The following is a 20,758-nucleotide window of genomic DNA, read 5'->3' on the forward strand; positions in this document are numbered from 1 at the left end:
AGGCTCTCCTGCCCTGGGTCCCCTCCATGCTTTTGTCACACGGGGGAAGAGAACTCCGGGAGCCCCCGCAGTGTGCGTGAAACAGGGCGCGCTGGTCTCAGCGCAGGGGACTCAGCTTTCTCACCTGCACCATCGAAGGTGGCCGGCAGCTCCTGCCTGCCTCACCCCACAGAGCCACATGGGGACTGGGGCAGCCAAACCAAGGAGACCCGTGTGCCCTGGCCCCAGCCCCCACCCCGCCCACACTCCCACCACAAGCAGGGCTGAGGGCCCCAGGCCCTGGTGCGTCTGGTGAGAGGGACCACTCTGGGCAAGGAGGCATCTGTGCAACATTTATTGTACCAGGAAGCCCTCTGGGCCCGAGGGTCTCCCCAGCCCCCCAACAGGCCATACCTGTGGAGGGGTTCACAGAGCAGAGGGGCAGGGGCAGGGCCAGCTCCACAGTGAAGTTGTCCAGAAAGGCACACGCAGCCCTGAGCGCTCCAGCGCCCCCGCCCCACGTTCTCCCCCGCCAGCCGCCCGTCCCAGAACGGAAGTTCCTGCCCTTCCTGATGGCAGAGAAGGTCTGGGATCTACTCGTCGATTTGCAAAGAAACAAGATTTTCCTCCTCCTCGACATATTCCGTTCTCTGCTCTGGGCACAGCTCTGGCCCAGAGACCCGGTGAGGTCACGGTGGCTGCCCCAGCTCAGGGGGAGCAGCCCCAGCCCCGCCCATCACCAGGTCCCCTGGATTCGGGGACCCCGCCGTCCTGAGATTCAGTGAAACAGTCTGAGGAGCACTCCTTCTCCACACGCCCTGGTTACTGGGTGTTCTCGTACTTCAGGTACCGAATCAGCCTGCCTGGGAGCGGCAACGTGTCCAGGAGTTTTAGACGGTATTTGCCAATGGCCTTTCGAACCTGCAGCCTGCAGAGGTGAGCCAGAGGTCTCGGCGGTTCTGGGAAAAGGACAGAGATGCTGACCTGTCATCTGCAACCTGCAAAGGGTTTGCTTCTTCCTCTGCATACACAGCCTGGACCCTCAACACAGCCCTTAGCAAGAGGCTAAGGAACCTGAGCTGTTAAAAGCCTCTGTGCAGGCCATTCAGCTCGGGCTCCAGGTGGTGCAGAGACCAGGCAGGGACTGGGCAGGGACTGGACAGCTCCCAGCAGGTTCCAGGTTCCAGAATCGCACCTGGTGCCTCGCCCCAGAGGCCCCCGAGGATGGCTCCTCAGTGAATGAAGGACAGTGAGTGGTCTAAGCTGGTGGGGGGGATGGGCTGTGAGCTAAAAACAGGGACCGATACGACTAGTAATGGGGTCATTTATTTCAGCCCCGGGCACAAGGTCTGGCACAGGGAAGGTGTTTGTTGAATCAAAGAAGGCCATTCATTTACTCATTCAGCAAACGCATGCTGACCCCTTCGCTGTGCCTGGCTCTGTGGTCAGGCCTGAGGCAGCGAGGTGGCGGCCAGGGACCTTTGCCGAAGGCTTTCACACCATACGCTGCCATCTGAGGGGGGACTTGACAATTGGGCAGGCATTTGCCAGGCGAGGAAGGGAGGCAGGGGCATTCCAAGCAGAGGAAACATCAGTGCCAGGCCAAGGAGGCCCTGGCCGCCCAGGGAAGACGGGACACAGAGGGAACGTGGGGGAGGACAGAGGCCAGGCAGCTGCGGGGCTGCCTCACTAGGTGAGAAGGTGCCGTCGCTGCACTTCTGACACTTCCACTGCCTTTCGCTCTCCCTTAGGACAGAGCCTGCCCTCTGGGGAGCTTGGCCCCTTTCTCAGCTGGGTGAAGACTGAACTTGGGGGGGGGGAGGGAGGCAAAAGGCCACTGGTGAGGCCGAGGACACGGGACCACCAGGACTGGGCTGGTGGCCTGGATAACTTAGGAGGCGCTGGGCATATCAGGCCACCTCTCAGAGCCTCTGTCCACCCTTCCTCGTGAATAACGACATCAGCATCGCAGCCTTGAACGAAAAGGCACAGGGGGGGTGTTCTGCAGGTGGAGGGTCGGCTTTAAGGCCACCGAGCAGGTATTGGTTAGGAACTATCTGTCCTACCTGTTACTAGGTGTTCGGTTCTGCTCATTTTCCCTGGGACGCTGTCTAGCTGTAAGGGATTAGCTTTCTCTAGGGAGGAGAGGGGGAGGGGACAGTGAGGGGCAAGGCCAACATGGAAGCAGGGACTGCTCCGCTCTCGGGCGGCCGCGGAGGGTCATGGTGACAGTCACCAATGACTCGTGAACCCAGTGAAAGCTGATTGAGCATCCAGAGCTGTGCCCATCAATGCCATCCTCCCCCTGCCGCCGGCCCAGGAACTTTATCAAGGGTCTCAATTCAAGTGCTTCCCAGGCATTTGTCCAAATGCAAACTCTTGCAGTAGATTTAGGTGCAAAGGGGTGTGGGGAGCAAGGAGGAGCCTGGCAAGTCAGAGTCGGGCACTGGGACGGGGGCACCTGGACAGGCAACGTGCCAGCGCAGTCTCACTGGGGAAGGCAGCAGCGGTGGGACAGTACCACTGGCTGCCTGTCAGTCTCTGTGCCACAGGACTGACGCTTGGGCAGAGCTGGGGCAGCCCCTCGGAGCCAAAGAAAGGCTGGGGCAGCCGAACTCCTCTGGGCAGGCACCCAATTCTCATTGGCGTCAGCACCCAGTCCCACTGATTCTGCCGTCTCACCTGCCCCGTGAGCTCTCTGATGCTTAAGAGGGATTCTCAAACTGGCTTAGCCAGGCTGCCCTGTCTACACTGCACACAGCAGCTGGACCCTGGCCAAACCCCACCTCACTGCACCAGGGACATCACGCCCCTGCAGGCACCTCAGGCTGGCGCAGCTGAAGGGGGCGGGACACGCCCAAGCTCCTCTGCTCAGATGCGGATGCTGAGGCCCACGGCCACCTAGCAAGCTCCTGGCTCGGGGTTCAGGGGGCCTGCCTCCTACACCAGCGCTGCTCCAGGTGGGTTTGTAGACCAGCAGCGCTGGCACCGCCTGGCGGCATGCTGAAATGCAGGCTCTCAGGCCCTGCCCAGACCTGCTGAGCCAGCTTCTGCTTTTTTTAATAAGATGTCCGTGTGTTTCATATGCACCCTGCACTCTAGGCCATCGTTCTTTCCTGGACCTCACCGTACTGCCTCTCAGCGGCCCACAAACATGGACAACTTGTTCTGAATATCCGCTATCCCTTAGGGAGCTGGAGCTGTTTAACGTGGTTCTCAACCTGTGAGTCGAGACCCCTTTGGCGGTCAAACGACCCTTTCACAGGGGTCGCCTAAGACCATCCTGCATATCAGATATTTACATTACGATTCATAACAGTAGCAACATTACAGTTATGAAGTAGCAACAAAAATAATTTTATGGTTGGGTCACAACGTGAGGAACTGTATTTCAAGGGCCAGAAGGTTGAGAACCACTGGTTTAAAACATCCTGGAAAGACTCAGTGGAAGACTCGAGTGGGCCAAACCTGGATTTGAATCCCAGCCCTGCCACTGACTAGCGGTGAGACCCTGGCCCAGGTGACATCGTCTCCGCGGGTCAGTCTCCTCAATTACAAAACAAAGAATCACGAAGACACTGTATGTGCCTCACAGCACAGAGCCTGGCACGGAGTAGGTGGTCACCAAGTGTTAGTAACAGTCACAGGCCCCCAGCCCGGGGCCCGAGTCAGGCAGCGAGACCTGCCAGCAGCAGCGACAGCCCTACCTGCCTTCTCCTTGATGACGGCCCAGTCCTCATAGCTGTCAATGTGCTCCTTCAGCCGCGCGCACAGCTGCACGTTGCCCACGTAGTCCAGAAGGACGTCGATGATGGGCCCCGCCCAGCGGCTCACCTCGGGGGCAGACAGGATCTCGCAGAACTGAAAGGGAGCGCACACCGAGCTGGGACGCCCAGGACAAGGGCACCGCCTCCGCCAGCTCATCCGGCAGGTGGCGGCCTCAGGCTGGCCAGGGCAGGGGACATGTCCGAGGACAGACACTGGGTACACCCAGCTAGGATCCAGTTCCCTCCTCTCATCCACACAGGCCTCTGCTGCCAGAAATGGGCTGTGGGCAACTTAGGCCAGTGGCATCACCTCTCTAAGCCTCAACTTCCTCATCTAGAAAATGGGTATATAACACCCACTTCAGGGGTTTATGAGAATGAAAGTAGTATGAACATCACCTTCTTTGCACACAGCAGGTGGCCCATCAATGACGGCCGTTAGCCACTGTAATGATCTCCGAGAGCCGGGTGTTCTACCTTCCTGTTCATGTTAAGTTCTGACTTCTTAGGTCACCACCATGGACAGGTCCTGATCTGACCTTGCATCTCGCCTGACCTCAGACCCACCTGCTCTCGCCTCCATCCGGATCCTGGTCATTCAACCCCCGTTTCCAGCCACAGGCTTGCTGGGGGTGATGACCTCTGGTTTTTGCAGAGTTCCCCACCAGCCCCCGGCCCCACTGTTCCTTCCTGAAATTCCCCAAGACAGCGGACCAGAAAGGATTTAATTGTTCGTGTGAACCACTAAGTTCTGCTGCTTCTGAAACCTTCTAACCACCCGGTTCTACTGCCACTAAAGCGCACTAACTACTAACCCACACGCCCTCCCAAGGCATTCACTGCGAGCCCACGCCGCCGCCGCCTCCGAGGCATGCTGGCCTGGCCCCGTCCCCAGGCGTCCCCACCCCCTACCTGGACCACGCAGGGCGCCTTGTCGCAGGCGGGCACGTCGTTGAACCTGCTGGACGGGGGCGGGGCGGGCGGGTGCGGGCCGTTGCCGTAGGTGCAGGAGAAGCAGGGCTCGCCGTCGCAGCCGAGGTCCATGAGGAACTTGAGCAGCGACAGGTACTTCATGGAGAACATGATGGTGGCGGGGAAGGAGGTGGGGTGCGTGGCGATGTAGGCGTCGATGTTGGCGCCGTGGTCCAGCAGCAGCTGCATGATGCGCAGGGAGCCGTGGCGGATGGCCACGAGCAGAGGGCTGATGACGTCGCAGTTGGGGTCGGCGCCCGCCTGCAGCAGCAGCTCGGCGGCGTACGCGTTGTTGTTGACCACGGCGAAGTAGAGCGCGGAGCTGCGCCGGTCCTCGTAGAGGCGCGAGCGCTCGGGCGCCAGCGGCGCGTTCACGTCGAAGCGCGCGCCCAGCAGCGCCTCGAGCACGTGGTCGTGGTTGCGCTCGGCCGCCAGGTGCAGCGGGCTGATGCCGCTCCTGCGCACGCGCGTGCGGCTGGTCACCGGCAGCAGCATCTGCACGATCCTGCAAGGCGGAGCGCGCACGCGCGGGTCACGGTCCAGCAGGGGGCGCTGAGGGACCAGGCTCGGCCACTCACAACTACTCTATATAGGGAGGCGCGGGCCTACCAGCAGGGGGCGCTGAGGAGCCGGCCAGCCTTCACAGTTACTCCTTTTGGAAGGGTGGGTCTGCTGCTATCCCCACTTCACAGAGAGGGAAACTGAGTCTCAGAGAGCTTCAACCACCTTCCCAAAGTCACATAGCCAGTAAGCGGTGGAGCTGGGTGGCCATGAGGTGGACAGGGTGCCCCCTCTCCTGTAAGTCTCAATGCCTCTAATGCTGAAGTCTGACTCCAGCCTCTCCCAGGCTCTCTGCTCTGCCTGTGGCCTGGGGTGGGTTGGTCAGCCCCTGCTGAGGCTGGAGATCCCTGGGCAGCTGTCTCCCGCTGAATCAGCACGTCACTGCCACCAACGTGTACTAACTACTAGTACTATCAGCACTGCCTTCAGCACTTGCCCTGCGTTAATCTGTTACACCCTCCCAATAGCCCTGTGAGGTGGGTGCTAGTATTATCCTCCTTTACAGATGAGGAAGCAGAAGCCCAGAGAGGGTATGTGAATTGCCCAAGGATGCACAGCCAGTAAGTGACGGAGCCAGGATTTGAATGCAGGTAGTCCCATTCCCCCTAGAGAGAGGGCCACACTCTGAACCACCCCCTTACTTTTTGTGCAGCAGGTATGTCATGGGGCTTCGCCTGCTTCAGGATGCATTACTTGCTTGTCCCGTTTTACCTTCCCTGCAGCCCTGTGGGGTAGCCAGAGCAGGTCTGTGGCTCCCTTTCAACTGATGTGGCTCAGAGAAATGAAGTGACTAATCAAGGGTCGTAAAGCAGTTCTGGGGGCTTGGCCCCAGCACTCTTGACCCCTTGTCTCTGCTGTCTTCCCCTGGACCCTTGCCACCTGCAGGAACAAGCTTCTGTCATGATTCCAGACCCTAATCTGGCTAATCCTTGATGACAGGTGACCTCACGGCCCCATGTGGGCTCCAAGGAGGTGGCCATGGCAGGGCAAGGCGGTGCCAGCAGGCCCGTTCCCACGCCTCTCTGCCTCCTGGCACGTTGATTTCCTTGCTTCCTGGAACTCTGATGCCAGCAACCTCCGCTAGGGTCTCAGTGGAAAATGTTATTATTGTCAGTAACGCTTTATTTACCTAAAATCTGCGCCTAAAACCTCAAAAGGAAATTCACACATCAGAGGGACTAATTGCCCCCTAATTTCTGTTTGTGCCGGCACAGGAGGCCTGACCTTGCTCTGTAGAGGTGCTGGTCAAAGGCAGGGCTGGGGCCGCACCCTGGACTGAGGCCATTGGCAACAAATGCTTGCTAACAGCCGTAACCTGCCCAAGCTCGGGAAAGAACAGGAAGAGGGACTGCCTCTTCCTGTAGGCACTCAATAAATGGTAGCTATTGGCATCTTGGCCACCAGGGCGATTGTACCACACTGCCCTGCTGCTCAAGACCTGGAGGCGTCCTGGGTCACCAGGTCACGGTGCTGTGACCTTTGTCAGTGTTCAGGGTGACTTTGACTGTGAACTAGACTTTCACAAAGGAACCAGCCGCCCACAGACCGCTCCGCGGCCAATACCGCTGAGCTGCACTGTGTGAGCCCTGCCGTGTGTGTGTGTGTGTGTGTGTGTGTGTGTGTGTGTGCTGGGGGAGGGGGGATTACCTCTTCTTGAGCCCATGTGATGCTCATGCTGGAGCCAGCAAAGGTCCACCAGTGGAGCATCTGCCTGAGGGTGTTCCCAGGGCACAGAGGGCCGCCCCCCCCAGGAGTGGCAGCGTTTCCGGGGGCTGCTGGGAGCTGCAGCAGGAAGCAGGTCCTCCGTGAAGGAGGACGGGCAGGCACACAGTGGAGCTTGCTGAGCATGCACACTGCCAGTTCTCATCACAGTGCGACTCAGGATCACTCAGGGAACGCTGGAAATGCAGAGTCCCGGGCCCTGCTGTCCAGGGCCTGACTCAGCAGCCAGGAGGGACCTGGAAGTCTGCTGCAGGTGACCCAGGCCCCGCACCTGAGACACACGGACGCCAACCCTCACCATTTCCCGCAGGAGACACAGGCAGCCAACCAGCTTCCTGCAGGGGGGCGGGGTGGGGAATGAGGCCTGTGCCCAGGCTCTCCCCTCTCATTTCCTTTGAGGCCTCGAGTTCTGAGCCTCAGTTTCCCTGGTAGTTCATGGGGATACCAACTGGCTTGTGAATGTGCTTTATTAGCTACATGTTAATTTAATTTACTAAATGTTCTCTATTCTGCCTTTTCTTAGAAAGAGTTTTAAATGGCTCGCAAAGATAGTATAAATTAGAAGTAAAACAGAAAGAATATTTAAGAACAAGGAGGTCAATCGCTTCTCGACCTTTTGGCTAAGATCAAGTGTAAGAACAAGGAGGTCAAAAGTGAGTCCAAAATGTATGTCTCTGTTATATGTCAGCTGCAATATGGACGCTAAGATCCTGGTTTGCTGCCACAGCGACGTTCAACCGGTGTGCCACAAGAATGTTTAAAACATGCAATACCTGACTATTTGGTCAGGGGCACTGACCTCTTTCCCCTGAGATTGTCACATAGAAAAATGACCACAAACCAAGACAACAATAGCCGTCTAGTGTAAATGTATCAAAATCATACCTATTTTTAAATGTCAGATCAGCAAAAAACCCAACATATTTTTTGGTGTGCTGCAGAACTTTAGTAATTAGTTATGTGTGGGTGAGATGGAAAAGGCTGAAAATCGCTGCTCCACTGGGCTACACAGTTACATTGTCTGGAGGAGCCCGTGATGTGTAGCATGCACCCATTGCTGTGGTGTAAATACCCTCACCACGGCCAGTTTCAGGCTCTCAACGTGAACCGTCGGCTCGTGCAAGCCGGTACTGACCAGCTCTAGCACAGCTCTGCTTCCGTGTGCCCTAGGACCACTGTGGAATGCTCTTTCGTTATGCCATGAATTCGTGTGTGTGTGTGTGTGTGTGTGTGTGTGTGTACAGACCTGTGCACCTCTCCTCCCACCAGGTCCCTCCCCGAGAAGTAAGCTTCTCTCATCTTGCTAGTGCTCAATAAAAGCTATTATGACTGGTACTATTAGTATTATTGTAGGCATCTTGCATAATTGCTTATTGCCTTAAAGGTTGTTCTTGCATCCTCACCAGAAATAACCTCAAGTCCAGATGCATATCTGGTGCCTTGAGTGGAATTCCTATAGATGTGACATTGGGGATGGGTGAATTCTACCACCTATAGGCTGTGTGACTTTGGGCAAATCGCTCAACCTCTCTGTGTCTCAGCATCCTCATTTGAAAAACAGAGATAACAGTATCTACCTTGGTAGATTTGTTAAAAGGATCATTGAAAGTGGAATTATCAAAAGGACTAAATTAGTTCATAATGGGAAGTGGTGGTCAGAGCTAGTGTTTGCTTTATTACTGTCATTGCTGTTGCTGTGGGCCAGGGGTCCTCAAACTACGGCCCGCGGGCCACATGCAAATACAAATATTTTATTTGTTCCCGTTTTGTTTTTTTACTTCAAAATAAGATATGTGCAGTGTGCATAGGAATTTGTTCATAGTTTTTTTTTAAACTATAGTCCGGCCCTCCAACAGTCTGAGGGACAGTGAACTGGCCCCCTGTTTAAAAAGTTTGAGGATCCCTGCTGTGGGCATTCGCCCTAGCTGGCCAGCTGCTGAGTGCTTTTCCTCCTATCCTCCAAAGGTGCCCTCCTCTCTGACCGAGCCTCCCTCATCCTGTGGGAGGGACATTCGGACCCCCCCGCCCCCGTGTGGGTTGGGGGGTGGTGGCCGGGCCTGGGCTGACCTGTAGTTGCCCTTCTTGGAGGCGACGTGAAGCGGGAGCATGCCGTCCTTGTTGGCCTTGTTGGCGTCGGCGCCCTGCGACAGCAGAAACTCCACCACCAGCTGGTGCTCATTCTTGCAGGCCTCGAAGAGGGCCGACGCGCTGTCGCTGGCCTGCGTGTTGATGTCAGCGCCTGGCGAAGAAGAGGCAGACCGGTGAGTGATTGGGGGGTCACTGTCCCTGATGGGATGTCCCTGTTGGGCTGTGCTCACCTCCGTGGCACGTTGGGTCCTTAGACAGGAGGGGTCCCCCTGGAGGACCCCCAGCTCCATTCCGTAACCCCGAGACGTGGGGCCTGCCTGCCTGAGCGGAGGCCTCTCGGAGGTGAAAAGCTGTCACACGGTGCCGGCATTTGGTGAGCACTTACTGTGTGCCGGGCACCGTGCTTTCCATGGTCGTGTCTTGGAATCCACAACACAACCCCGTGTGACCGGCACGACTCTCATCTCTGTGTTACGAAGCACAGAGAACCTATGCAACTTGCCCCAGACCCGCCAGCTCGTAAGTGAAGAGCCAGAACTTGAACCCCAATAGTCTGATGGCAGAGGCATGGGAGATGGCCTGATGGCAGAGGCCAGGCTCGTCCCCCTCTCTCCGTGTAAAAGGAGCCCGGCCCCGCCTTGAGGAAGGCCCTCGCGGGTCTTGGAGAGCACAGAGCTCCCTAGTGAAGAAGAACCCCAACAACAAATCCCAATCTCTGCCTTCCGTTTCCAAGAATGAACGAGGAATTACTTCCTGTCTCCCTTGAAAAAGACACTGCTCTAGGCTGACAGGAGAGGAGGCAGGCCTGGTGGCAGTCTCCCCCAGCCCAGTCTCCTCCACCCCCTCCATCTCCTGGCGGTGATGGGGAGAGCCGACTGCTTGGGTTTCTCGGACTGTTCGCGGCCCCTCTTATTCTGGCAGGAAATGGAACTGAGAGGCAGTAGCCTGTCAGGAAGGGCTGAGATCAAAAGTGTCTGGTAACCACAGCTCCTCCCTCGGGCCCCCTGCTTAGCTCAGGTTTTCGGATGAGGGTTCATTTTTGATGACTGATTTCTGGTCTAGTGGACCGAGCACAGGCTGAAGCGTCTGTCTCCTGGCTTACAACCTCCGTGGCCCTGGGCAGCCTGCAGGAGCCTCGTTTCCTCGGCTGCTGATGGAATAATGGTACCCACTGATTGGGAGACTGCGAGAAGAAGCAAATATCTGCTATAGACGGTGCCCCCCCAAATGCATATGTTGAAACCTCACCCCCAAAGTGATGGTGTTCGAGGTGGGGCCTCTGGGAGGTGATTCCAATCTGGAGCCCCCAGGAGTGGGATTTGTACCCTAATAAAAGGGACCCCAGCCCGGCTGGCGCGGCTCAGTGGTTGAGCGTCGACCTAGGAACTAGGAGGTCACAGTTCAATTTCCGGTTGGGGTACATGCCCGGGTTGTGGGCTGGATCCTCAGTAGAGGGTGTGCAGGAGGCAGCCGATCAATGATTCTCTCTCATCGTTGATGTTTCTGTCTCTCTTCCCTTCCTCTCTGAAATCAATTTTAAAAAAATTTTTTTTTAAATGGACCCCAGAGAGTCTCTTACTTTTCCAATGTGTGAGGACACAGCGAGAAGACGGCTGTCTATGACCAGGAAGTGGGCCCTCGCCAGGCACCAAATTTGCCAGGCCCTTGGCCTTGGACTTCCAATCTCTGGAACCATGAGAAACAGCCCCTGTTGTCTGTGAGCCAGCCAGTCTGTGGTCTGTTATAGCCGCCTGGTGCCCGGCACAGAGGAGGGGCCCCGCAAATGGCAGTTCTCCAGGGTGGAGGGGGCTGGGCACAGGGACAGGTCCGGCCCTCCGCCCCTGAGGGGGAGCGGGCGAGCAGCTCTAACACCAGCTCTCAGTCGGGCTCCCTGGAAGCTCAGACCCCGCTGGCCAAGCCGGCTGCTCGCACAGGAAAAATATTTGGATTAAAGATGGACTCAGCCCACAGAGGGAGCAGGCCTTGACTCAGCATTGGCGGGAGAGCTCCGCAGATGTGCAGAGTCCGCCGGTTCCCGCCCGCTGGGGCCCTGCCCTTGGCCTGGCCTCCTTGCCTGGCTCCCAGGCCCCTGCCTGCGCCCCTTTGTTCTCAAGCCGGTCCGTCAGGCTCCATCCCTGGCTGTAGGAAGTGCCGTGGGTCTGTTTCCCTAACTGCTCAGGCACATGGTAAGTGGATGCTTATCTGAGCAAAGTCCCACAAAGGCCATTCTTGAGGCCCAGTGGGGTGGCCGAGTGCAAAGAACATGCAGGTTGGGATCAGATGGATGCGGTCGGAATCCAGGCTCTGGCCGTGTCCAATCATTTAACCTCTGAACCTCAGTCTCTTTATCTGTAGAATGGGATGAGGACACGGCTATGGAGAAAACCACATTGGCCTAATCTGTGTTCATGCTTAGTACAGTGTCTGACACATAGTAGGTCTTCAACAAAGTATTCCAACTCTGCCCCAGGGTCTGGATTACCTCTGGCCTCTCTGTTGCTAAAGAGAGGGTCACTTCCCAGCAAAAGAGAAAAAATAATCAAAAGTGTTCTTGGGGGAGATCAAAATATAAGGCTCTTTAACCACAAGGACATCTGCCATAGGCAATATTGTTTTACTTTCTCCATTAAGTGAAAAACAATTTTTTACAAAGAGTACAAAGACCTGAGTTCAAATCCCAGCTCTGCCACTAATTTGCTGGGTGCCTTTGAACAAACCACTTTCCTATGCTGGTCCCTGGTTTCATCAACTATAACGTGAGGAAGTGATCTAAATGTTGTCTGAGTCTCCTTCCGGCCGCGACGTGTGACATGGTGGAAGGAGAAGTGGTTGTGGTATCAGGAGACTAACAGTCTGGCTGATTCTCCCACCAATTTGCTATGTGACTATAGAGAACTCACTTCCCCTTTCTGGGCCTCAGATTCCTCATTTGTAAAACAAGGATGTTGGGCTAGATTAGAGATCGCCAATATGGGGCTGGTGTTCCACTCCACCCCCACCCCCCACCACGAAGTTCACGCCTAATTTCAGGCATCACTTGGTGGATCTCAACAGGTTTCCCACTGAGCCTAGACACAACATCAGAACCCTCTCAACACAGCACTCCAAGAAGATAATCAGAGTTTGCCCACACGATGACACCTAAACTTGCCTGTCCTTGGAGTGGCTCTCTGAGGACCTTCCTAGCTGTACCCCTGGGGACTCCATAACCCAGGGATCCTTAGCACTCACCGTGCTTGGCCAGGAACCTCAGTGCCTCCAGCTGCCCGCTCTGGGCGGCCACGAACAGGGGGGTGATGCCGTAGGCATTCTTGGACTCCACCTTGGCGCCACTGCTCACCAGGATCTCCATGACCTCCAGGTCGTTGCGAGAAACAGACTCGTGCAGAGCTGTCCAGCCGCGGTTGCAGCGGTGGTTGGTGTCCGCGTTGTACTGCACCAGGATCCTCACCGCCTCCACGTTCTTGCGCTCACAGGCTGTGCCCAGGGAGAAGCGAGACGGTCAGCAGGGCCCCTGGCGGGACCTGGCCAGCCAAGACGTCGTTCGTCTGTTTGTCCATTCATTCATTCACTCACTCACTCTTCAGCCATTCATTCAACAAATATCCACTAGGCCAGCACTAAGTTTCAGTGTCTGCATGGGACAGACAGCTAAAAGTAATAGTAATACTGATTAGCATCAATGTCTGTTGACGTGCGTATAGCACTGGTTATGTGCCAGGCCCTCTGTTCTGAGCACTTTACACGATTAGCTCATTTAATGCTCCCAACCAGCCCTGAGATAGGTGGCCTTGTTATCCCTTTGCACGGAGGAGGAAAATGAGGCACAGAGAGGTTAAGTGACTTGTCCGCGGTCACACAGACAGTAAGGGGCAGAACTGGGATTCAAACCCAGGTTGCTGGGTCCAGCAAACCTCTGTCCCCGGGAGTGTCCCGGGATGCCTGATGTCATGTCCCTTCCCAGTGTTCCCCGCGTCAGCCTTCCACCTTGCCAAGGCCCGAGGAGGAGGACAGGCCACACTCCTGCCAAAGCCCCTCCGCAGGGGCTGCTCACTTAATCTGGGGTAGAAGTTATCTCCTGAAGGCAGCTCATCAAGTCTGGCTTAACCTGCCCCAACCTCCCTTTTAAGCCTCCTCTCTCTCTAGACCCGAGTGCACTCTTTGCTCTGGCCGGAGTTGTCACCAGGGCGCGGGGGCACTTGTCCAGTGAACTACCCCTGGAGGCTGCTCCGGCTCTGCCGGGGGCTGAGAGAAGGAACAGGGCTGCCTGTGTAGTGTTTCAGACAGGACCCCAGGCGAAGCGCCCCATCCCTCGAAGCCTTGGTTTCCTCGCCTGTAAAGCAGAGGTAACAAAACCTTCCTGAGAAGATGCTGTGGGAGCACAGAGCGAGGTGGTGCATGGAAGGTTCTAGCAGGGTGCTTAGCACATAGTTGGAGCTCACGCAGGACCATGAGCTTCGGCTATAACTCACCCCACATCCTGGGAGCTCTCACCCCACATCCTGGGACCTCCCACCCCACATCCTGGGACCTCCCACCTTGCATCCTGGGACCTCCCACCCCACATCCTGGGACCTCCCACCTCGCATCCTGGGACCTCCCACCCCACATCCTGGGACCTCCCACCTCGCATCCTGGGACCTTCCACCCCTGCCTCCCATCCTGGGACCTCCCACCCAGCATTCTGGGACCTCCCACCCCACATCCTAGGACCTCCCACCTCGCATCCTGGGACCCCCCCCCCAATCCTGGGACCTCCCACCCAGCATTCTGGGAGCACTCTCTGGGGCAGCTGAGGGTCCAGGTGATGGCTGTGGTGGCCAGTGGACCTGGGTTCTGGGGGAGACACTTCGACCGCAGGTCTGCAGTGGACCCGGTCCCCAGCCAGCCAGTGTCTGCTGCCTACAGAATGTTCCAGGTGCTGGATACCAGACACGTGGGAGATGGGGGATTGCTGTAGTTTTGAGTGTAGAAGCCCTCTCACTTTTGCAAGACCCAAGGCTAATGTAGGCACAGACCAGATGCTTTATGGGGTAGGAGTTCTGAGCATGGAGCTGTCATACCCCTTCCTGAGTCTAAATCCCAGGCCTGCCCCTGGCTGTGATCCTGGGTCTCATTGCAGGTCTCTGTGCCTTGGGCTCTCATCTGTGAAATGGGTATGCTAGCAGTGCCTACCTCATATGTCGATGGATGTGAGGGTAAATAAAGGGCAGTGCCTGGCCTACAGGAAGCTCTCAGTACATGCCAGCTGTTAGGATTATTCGGATTTTGACTCTGGGCACTTGCTGGGGTTGCCAATGTCCTTGGATGATGTGTTGATGCAGCCACCGGTGTTTGGTTTTCTTAAGCATCCCAGAGGCACAAATTCTCTCACACCTCTTTGTCTTTGCCTGTGCTTTTCCCATGCTGGTCCAGCTGGCAGATCCCTCCTGTTCAGGCTCAGCCCAGGTACACCCTCCTGTGGGTGCCCTTCCCCATGTCAGGGCCCCTGCCCTGTGCTCCCAGGTGCCTGGAGCCATGCTCTTCACCGCCCTGAGCTGACTGTTATGTGAGGAAGACTCAGGCATGGATGCTTCTTTCCATTCTGAGCCCTCAGTGCTCCTCGGCCTGCCTACCCCAGGGAGGACTTGGGAAATGTTGACCGATTACAAGCACGAATGAGAGAATCAGTGGCCTAAGTCATGCATCCGAGTGAGGCTGCCCCTTCAGGTAGACCCCGTGGGGCTGGGGGCATGCACCTCAGGAGCAATGCTCCCAATCGCCCACCTCGTTTCTGGACTCTTCCTCCGGGAAGCCCACCAGGGGGGCTCACCTTTGTAGAGAGGTGTCTCTCGGGACTTGTTGGAGATGTCGGGCTCGGCCCCCGCCTGCAGCAGGGATTGGAGGCAGTCCAGGTGTCCCCTGCACGTTGCCAGGTAAAGGGCTGTTTCCTCCTGCAGGGTGCGCTGGTCGATTGTTGCTGGGTATGCTGGGGAGGACAGACTGCATTCATCAAAGAGGAAAATACCTGCCTCTCCCCTCCGCCCCCCGCCCCACCCCAACACAGAGGTGGTCAGAGTTCCCTCCCAATTCCAAGGACAGACTTATGTGGCATCTGCCTAAGTTGACCATCCAGCCTGCCTTCGTCATCTTGGCCCTGGATTCAGTAGTTTTCACAGGGCTGTTTCAGCTTCCTGGTCATATGCATCCAGCTCAGATGCCACCTCCTCTGGGAAGCCTTCCCTGGTTGAACCTCCTCCTTCTGCGAGTGACCCTGACCTTCCCTTACAGTCCCAGCGGCCACTGCTGGAAGCTCGGTCTCATGCAGCTGTTTCTGCCCTGGAGTGCGGTGGGCTGTCTGGGGACTGTGCTGCAGCAGGTGTTCCCCACCCACATCTGGCTTGGGGGGAGGCCGAGGCTCAGAGAGGAGACACGATTCGCCCAGGGTCCCACAGCTGTGGGGGACGGCCTTGGAGGGCACAGGCACAGCTGCAGTATTTTCCACACCAAATCAGCCTCTGGAACATTCTAGAACAAGCTGGCAGTAGCTGTCCCCAAAGCCAACCCCCACTCCTTCCTTTTCTAGGAATTAGGCTTTCCTGTCCTGGGAGGTCCGGAGAGGTTGGTGGGTGAGAGGAGGTCGTTGTGTTTGGGGACAGGTCATTTTCCCTCCCCCAAGTTGGAGACTTTAACTCAGGAGTGAACCTGGCCGTGCCCTGTCACCCAGGCTGGGGGGCAAAGAGCACGAAGCTGTCGGAGGAGGAGCCCTCGCCTGAGCCCCACTCCCAGGACCGGCTGCTCCCAGAGTGGCGGCCTCACCTCGGTGCAGGGCCTTCAGGCAGCTCAGCTGGCCGTAGTAGGCGGCCTCGTGCAGCGGCAGCCAGCCCTCCTTGTTGGCCTCGGCGAGGTTCCTCCCCGCCTTCATCATGGCCTTCAAGGCCTCTTCATCGTCTTCCTTGATGGCCTTTAGCACCGGGTCCACGGGCCTGTGAGAACGAGGGGTGGGGCCTCCTCAGAGCACAGGGAGGGCACGGGCTGGGCCAGGCGGCCTCTCTCCCAGGGGGAAGCAGGGCCTGCTGGTGGCCAGGAGCGGTGCAAGCTGTGGGGTCATCTGCCCTGCTTGTCCCTGCTGGTCTGGACAGGTGCTCCACCCCCTGTAGCCAGCGTCCTCGGCAACAAGGAGAACAATCCTTCCTAACCCACAGGGGTGCCCTGGGAGCTCGGCCCCGACCTCGGCCCTGACCTTGGCCCTGACCTTGGCCCCTCCAGACCTCAGCTCCACCACCGCTTCCTCGGCCTGCCTGGCCAGGTCAGCCTCTCCCTGCCTCCAGTCATAGCCCTCATAGAACCACTGGCCTTCACATGTTTTTGAATGATTGTTTGACCATTGTGTGTCTCCCCCACCGGACTATGAGCTCCCAGAAGATGATTACTGTGTCTTTCTTTATTTCACATGATTTAATTCCCAGGGACAAATCAGTGGCTGGCCCATAATAGGTGCTAAATAAATATGTGCTGAAAGAAAGAAAGAAAAAAAGAATGAAAGAAAGAGGAAGAAGGAAGGAAGGAAGGAAGGAAGGAAGGAAGGAAGGAAGGAAGGAAGGAAGGAAGGAAGGAGGGAGGGAGAGAGAGAAGAAGGAAAAAAAGGAAGAATTCAGAACCTGGGAACCCCAACAATTATTTCACACCTTCATCCCTTCTGTTTCCAAAAAGATAGACTTTTTTTTTTTAATCAGAGTTTTGCTTGTTTCTTGGGGAATTTTGTTTACATCTTGCTCAAAACATTTGTGGCAATGGCCTCCCTGGGGCATCTGGAGGACACACTGGCCTACAAAGGTGGGCGTGGGTCCGGATCAAGCCTCGCCAGGTTCACTCCCCCTGTGAGCATCCTGGGCGTTTTCACAGCTTTAATCTCCAAACGCCCGCCATGTAGGGAAACTGCTAGAAACGGCTGAGACATGACAAGCTCCTCCACTTCCACAGCTGGACACGGGGTCCCTTCTAGACAAGGCTCATTGGTGGCTGGAAGAGAATTAGGGGACCCCCCTGTCCCTGTGGCTGTTAGTGGGCTGCCTCTGGGTGTTACACCAAGACCACGTCCGCCGAGAGGATTGGAGTGTACAGTGCCGGCCTCCAAAGAGATGGAAGACTGACCCCGCGGGCGGTGTTAGCGACACTTCACCCCCTTCCCTGAGTGCAGGACTCCCACACTGGCCCAGCTCCTTCACCTCTAGAGCCGATTGCGCTTTGAGCAGCTCTGAGACGAAGGCACAGACCCTCCGAGGGAGACTCTACACTCAGCAACCCTCTTCTTGCTCCTGACCCTTATCCTCACCCCAGAACTTCTAGCAGCTGAAAGACTTAAGTTCTAGAAGGATTAATCAATCTGACTAATCAATAAATTTAAAACTCTGAATGTCAAAAAGAATCCAGGGCTAATACAAATGATAACTTCTTTGCTTGGCTCATTAAAGCGACTTCATTCATTCATTCATCCATTCATTCATTCATCCATTCATCACGCATGCATTCCCAGAGCTCCCTCCCCCCATCCTTGGAGAGTCAGTGAAGACCATGATGCCTATGACTCCAAGATCTCCTCCTGGAGAACATTCTACAGACGCGGCCCCACTTCCCAGGTGGAGAAGTGACAGGGCCCCACCCCTGTCCGAGGCTGGGATAGGCCCTCAGGGTCTCCCAGGCCAGCCCCTCCACCCTCCCACTGCTTCCTCCAGCCAGAGCGAACTTCCCCCTGACTCTCAGCCTCTCGGTTATTAATAGCTTCGGAGCTTAGATGCCAGTTAAGTGACAGACCCAGCAAGGATGATGGGTAACTGACCAGATAAGCCCTGGAATCCCCATCAACGCCATCACTGCCGCCCTGACGGGTTCCTCTGATGAGCGGCCAGAGCAGCCCCAGAGGGTATGTGTCCCATCTCCCCGGACGGTCTCCTGGGGGCCCGGCTGAAGTGGAAAGAGGCGGCCGGCTGTTCTTGTGGCCTTGCCCGGGTGGGGCAGGGGGGGGGGGCGGCATAGTGAGAACACTCTCAGGCCGCCACCAGCCTGGTGTCCTCCCCCTGGAGCCGAGGATGGCTTCTCTGTGAGCCCAGCCAAAGTCCCGCCCCGAGGGGTGTGGCCGCTGGGGTGTCAGGCCCTCAGAAACTAAGGACCTGAACAGGACCCTGGAGGCGGCTTTGTCCTCTAACCTCACAGCGATCCCAGGCAGTCACAGGAAACCTCAGCAGCGCTGAGACCAGAACCCGGGTCTCCTCCACAGTCAAAACCCCACCTGCAGCACCACGGAAGTGGGGGCTCACAATGGGCCGGGGAGGAGGAGCGAAACATCGGCCATGGCCTCCTCCCCTCTCCCCAGCACAGCCGGGCAAGCGGACAGGGTGCCAGCGATGGCCCTTCTTTTGTTTTGAGCTGCTTCTGGGGTCCATATGGGGAGAGAGAAGCAAACGGTACAGAGCTATTTCCCACGGACACACCTAGCCCAGCACCCTGGTGCCGGGCTAACACATCCTCCGGGAATCGGTAACTCGATTATTTCTGGATTTTAGCACCTGGCACTTAACAAATAAAGGCAACAAAGCGAAACGAACCCTGCCCCCCGCAGGGATGACCAGGGGTGGGGGAAACTGAGACAGAGGGTGTGGCTGACTTATCAGCTCCGGCTCCTCCGAACCCCTCTGGGCCTCAGAGGTTCTAGGGCCGGCTCCCCCGCTGGGTCCCCAGATTCAGAGCCCACAGCCCCCCAGCACACAGGGCTCGTTCACATCCATCAGTCACAGCCTGGCCATCGCTTGAGGGCCGAGTCTGTGACCACCAAGCCCAGCTCAGCAGGAGCACTGGGGCTCAGGGGGACACCCTAGGGAGGGGTGTGCCTGGGAGGTCTCCCCCAGAGTGCCCCCCCCGCCTGGGGCCTGGGGACAGGCTTCCCACCCCTCTCCCCCACCATCCCCAGTTGGGAGAGGAGCCTGGATGGTCCCAGGGGCAGCCCGGGGTGACTTACGCCAGCTGGGAGGCCTTGTTGCGGTTGTATTTCTGCATGACCCCCTGGAACAGGCCCAAGTGGGCCGAGCCGCTCTCGGGAGGCGCCGTGGACCTGGAGGGTGCAGGGCAGGAGCGAAAGAGGGAAAAATACTCTGCATATGAGAAGCAGGTCATGGCCAGAGGCAGGTCCGAGGACAGAGGGAGCTTGAGGGGGAGAGACTGACAGACAGACGCAGGGCTCTGAACCAAAGCAGATGGCCCGGTCCGCTCTGTGCTGGACACAGCTGCTGTGTCTCGGATTATTTTTGGCCCTTGGAGGAAGCCCTGGGAGATTTAAATGACCATATAAGACAACAATGAGGTTAACCTCACCCCACTCCTGCGGTCCCCTTCCCCAGCCAACCACACAGGAGGCAGATATGAAACAAGGTGACATTCTTCACCCGGGAGGATGTGAGACTGTCAGCGGCAGGTCCCGGGATGAAAGGGTCTCAGCCTCAGGGCTGGCCAGGCCCCGTCCTCACCGCGATGGACAAGAGCTTCATGGGGGAGGGGGCAGGGGAGCGGAGCTGAAACCAGGCTGGTCTTTGTCCCCACCCCACCTCACCAGCTCCTCGTTAGCGAGGCCTGCGTCCCAGGGTTGGGAACGTATAGTAGAAAGGTGTCAGCAGCCCGGCCGGGGTGGCTCAGTGGTTGAGCGTCGACCTATGAACCAGGAGGTCACGGTTCGATTCCCAGTCAGGGCATGTGCCTGGGTTGCGGGCTTGATCCCCAGTTGGCAGCCGATCAATGATTCTCTCACATCATTGATGTTTCTATATCTCTCTCCCTCTCCCTACCTCTCTGAAATCAATAAAAAATATTTTAAAATAAATAAAGGTTTTAGCAAAAGGATGCAGAGGAAGGTCCTAGGGGCCAGGGCGTGGAGTCGGACCAATGTGGGTTCAGACTCAGGCTCTGGCACCTTCTGGCCACATGACCTCGGGCGGGTGAGCCTCGCCGGGCCTTAGTCTCAGGGCTGAGGTCCCCGTGAGTGGACGGTGTGAAGTGCTTAGCAGAGGGCCACGCACAGGGGTGCTCCATCGTGTCCACCGTTCATTTTATCATTGTTTTGCCTTTCGGAGCCCCAGTTTCCCCACCCCACCTGGCTATTCTGAAGATGGGAGGGGTGAAAGGAGGTGCGGTGGCCACTCCAGGAATCTGGTTGGCTGGGGTTGTAGTGGGAATGGGACACGTGGCCCATGCTGGCCCTCCTTCCAACAGGTCAGCCCTGGGACCGGGGGCACCCCTCTGGGGGGTGGTCTATGGGATTGGGGAGGACATTGTTACCAGCACCCTGTGGGGCATGGAGGTGCTAGAAACTTGACCCTGAGTAGGACCCATACTTCCAGGACAGGCCAGACTACAGACTCTGTGAGTACCTCAGCAAGGCCAGGACACCATGGGAGGGGTGAGTGGGCAGAGAGAGAAGGAAGGACCCCTGATTCCATTGCTCCAGCCTGTCTCAGGGGGGCTCTAGGTCACCCCTTCCTCATCCTCATCCTCATCCCTGATACCACTGTCACCTCCTTCCCTCCCTTCTACTTGTCACCACCTCCTTTCTCCTGGGTACCCACTCCTCATTCGTTAACGCTGGAGGTGGGTGCCAATGTCACAGCCTTTTATAGACGAGGAAACCAGGACTCTGCCAGGTG

General features: G+C 57.1%; 1 protein-coding gene across 1 annotated transcript in view; it reads right to left on the bottom strand.

Moving 5' to 3' along the window:
• Positions 1 to 447: 447 nt before the first annotated feature.
• ASB2 (ankyrin repeat and SOCS box containing 2) overlaps positions 448 to 20,758 on the bottom strand; it is a 33,739-nt gene continuing 13,428 nt past the window's right edge. Inside the window, exons 3-10 of the mRNA XM_006100514.3 lie at positions 19,084 to 19,176; positions 15,888 to 16,054; positions 14,902 to 15,057; positions 12,321 to 12,566; positions 9,069 to 9,240; positions 4,659 to 5,223; positions 3,687 to 3,840; positions 448 to 938 (exon numbers count right to left, since the gene is read on the bottom strand). Of these exons, the coding sequence (XP_006100576.1) occupies positions 802 to 938; positions 3,687 to 3,840; positions 4,659 to 5,223; positions 9,069 to 9,240; positions 12,321 to 12,566; positions 14,902 to 15,057; positions 15,888 to 16,054; positions 19,084 to 19,176 (1,690 nt within the window). The 3' untranslated portion in view covers positions 448 to 801. The remainder of the gene's footprint in view (positions 939 to 3,686; positions 3,841 to 4,658; positions 5,224 to 9,068; positions 9,241 to 12,320; positions 12,567 to 14,901; positions 15,058 to 15,887; positions 16,055 to 19,083; positions 19,177 to 20,758) is intronic.

The sequence above is a fragment of the Myotis lucifugus genome, unplaced genomic scaffold (assembly GCF_000147115.1).
Source record: "Myotis lucifugus unplaced genomic scaffold, Myoluc2.0 scaffold_316, whole genome shotgun sequence".
Lineage (NCBI taxonomy): Eukaryota > Metazoa > Chordata > Mammalia > Chiroptera > Vespertilionidae > Myotis > Myotis lucifugus.